Here is a 2831-nt window from a genome sequence, read left to right as displayed (position 1 = left end):
CGGGCTGGACTCCGCTTTGTCCATGGTGCCAAATAAAGTAGTTTCGCTTTCACAACGAAGCACACAGTGACTTCACGACATGACAGCGGCGGCAACAATACTACAGCGTGAATAAAAGTTATGCCTTCTTTCTTTGTGTGAACATTTGGGCGGTGTTATGCAAATCTTCCCAGATCGTGACGTAGGTATGTGGGGGCGTGTTAGAACGAGCCGTTTTAGGTAGGTGTGGCTGACTCTGAACTTGTATAAAGAATATCTCTTTGGATTTGAGACTTTAGTCTTTGCAACTTTACAGATCTTCTTTATGCACCAAGAGCTTGTAACACTTCAAAGAGAAAGGAAAAATTGAAATCGCATTATATGACCCCTTTAAAAATAAAGGCTGTTTAGTAATTATTTGAGGAGCTATGTTGGAAGGGACCATTTTTGTTACCTAGACTCTGACTGGCCTACACAGCCTCTTCCTAACCCCAACCTCTTCTTAAGGTCAAAGACCAGCATGCGGAGAATACACATATTAACACCAGTTCAAAGTGTTTTCTCATCCCGGGAACACAATACCGTCTGTGCTGTCAACCAAAGGGATCTACAGTGCAGCCAGCGGTAACATCATATTTAATTTAAACATTATTCATTATTTTTAGTTGCAAAAATCTCAACAATATATTCTGTTATATTTAAAGTGTTAGTTCCCCCAAAAATTTAAATTAAGGAGAAAATTAATTTCTGATTTCATGGTCCAGTAAAAAAATTAATAAATAAAATCAACATCAGGGCGAGTAAATAATTACTAAATTTAAATTTTTGGGTGAACTATCCATTTAATGTCTTTAACAATGTCACTGAAGTATAGAACTATCTTCTCTTTTTCTAGTTGTTTTAGCACAAAGTTTAACGCTGATTTATCAGGCCTTTTTTTCTGCCCTCATAGAATCGCCTTCATATTCTTGTTCTTTTTTCAGACTGAGGAGTTTGATTTTAATTTTGGTCCAAACTATCATCCCACATTTGAAGTGTTTGTGAATGTCAGAAATAAGGAGGTCAAGCTGAGTCTAATGGATAACACTGAAGGAAGGGAAGTGTGGGTTCCACGACGAGTCCTCACAGGTAATGAATGACACAAATAATTGTTGCTAGCAATGCTTGAATTTATCATGGATATGAAGTTGTGTAATTATAACAACAGTTATGAAACAAAAATCATATAAATAATGGAAGCTTTAAAATAGACTTAACTTGTGATTAAAAACAGATTTAACCCATATCACATGATTATATTTAAGCTTTTGCTTCAGACACACTATTCCTTACAGCTAAATGAATTAGTGCCATATAAAGGTGAAAAATATATTCAGTAATATTAATAAGAATTAAAGTTCTCTTTTAATTCCCGAGTTTTGAGCTTTTATTTGACATATAGTTGATTAGTGTTTTTCCCCAAGTGTTTCAAGATGATTTTAACATTTTGGCTTAAACTAAATAGAATATTGTGATCTATGAATTCTTTATCATTCTAAGTACTTTGATAAGGTTTTGATTGAATTAGGTTTTTATGAATGATTTTTCTGTTTTGTTAGTAACATCAGGCCAAGATGAAGAACTCCCAGTTCACAGATGGCTCACGGGTACAAACTCAATTGCAGTAGTTGCTCATTCTTTCTGTTACACACAAAACTTTCTGAAAAGTTGAATCTTTTTGTTTGTTTTAATCAGGATCTGAATTTGTGAACAATCACAGACGTCACCTCATTCAGAAAGTTACATCAGTGATGGAGATTGCTGATGGTCTGCGTGCCAAAGGCATGATTACAACTGAAATGTACAATGAAGTTCATGTTACAGAACCATGCCAAAACAAAATGAGAGTTTTGTGGAAAGCTCTTGACTCTGGAGGAGCTTCTGTAAAAGCAGAATTCTACAGATTGCTGAAGGAGAAAGAACCTCATCTAGTAGATGATCTGGTTTCTGGACCCAATAGTCCACAGTAATGCTGAGACAACATTAGAGAGGAACTTCAGTCAGTTTGAGACATAAACGGCAGCTACAGCTCCTTTACATGTATATAAGAGAGATCCAGGTGCTTATTTTATGAATTTAGTACAAGATTTACAAATGATATTTCTGGTATGAATCCCACAAGTTTGTGTCAAACCTTATGATCATGTTCTTCATGTTCTAATCTGAGAATGAACCAAATAGCATCTTGTGCTTCAGTGGAAGCAAGAACATCTGACCATCTGTACAATGTCAACATGTTTAGGCTATGTCTGCTGATTTTGCCTATTTTAATGTAACTGTGAAATGCAGCATCTAAAATATTTCTTAATTTGTCATGCTTTAATGTTTGTTTTCAGAATTCTCAAACTGTATCCAGATTTACATTTTAGGTTTAATTTGAATCCCTATATTTGGTGCTCTTTGTATATGTTAATGTAGCAGTAATGTGCTTATTGTTTACTCTGATTGGATTTGTTTAATATGAGGTATGTATGATGCTGTTACTGTATGACATATGAGTCAGAAAGTCACTATGAATGTTTTCATTTTATAATACTGTGGAAAAATAACCATACACAATTAAAAAAAAAAGTTGCTGTCTTCATCATAAAATGAATTACAGTGTTTTTTTGTTGTATTTTTTTTAACAGCATGAGGAAATGGATCTCGAGTCACATATTCTCACATTGACACACTATAAACACATACCGCACGTTCATTCCCTCATCTTTCCGTCTCTGATATGTGAATTTGATTTGTAAAATTCATTGTCCTTTCATCAAATAAGTCTCAGTCATTAAGACATATGACATTGATAGTTAATGAAAACCAAT

At 34.4% G+C, this 2831-nt stretch overlaps 1 protein-coding gene across 2 annotated transcripts in view; it reads left to right on the top strand.

The window, feature by feature from the left end:
- Window positions 1-2309, top strand: part of LOC107740602 (uncharacterized) — a 17008-nt gene extending 14699 nt beyond the window's left edge. For both annotated transcript variants that reach the window (XM_016553075.1, XM_016553074.1), the window contains exons 19-22: window positions 487-603; window positions 963-1107; window positions 1578-1625; window positions 1714-2309. In XM_016553075.1, the coding sequence (XP_016408561.1) occupies window positions 487-603; window positions 963-1107; window positions 1578-1625; window positions 1714-1988 (585 nt within the window). In that variant the 3' untranslated portion in view covers window positions 1989-2309. The remainder of the gene's footprint in view (window positions 1-486; window positions 604-962; window positions 1108-1577; window positions 1626-1713) is intronic.
- The last annotated feature ends 522 nt before the right edge of the window (window positions 2310-2831 follow it).

Source organism: Sinocyclocheilus rhinocerous, unplaced genomic scaffold (genome assembly GCF_001515625.1).
Source record: "Sinocyclocheilus rhinocerous isolate Xijiao unplaced genomic scaffold, SAMN03320098_v1.1 scaffold705, whole genome shotgun sequence".
In the NCBI taxonomy this organism is placed as follows: Eukaryota; Metazoa; Chordata; class Actinopteri; order Cypriniformes; family Cyprinidae; genus Sinocyclocheilus; species Sinocyclocheilus rhinocerous.
Note: the sequence above shows the minus strand (reverse complement) of the source record. Positions and strands in the feature narration are given on the sequence as shown.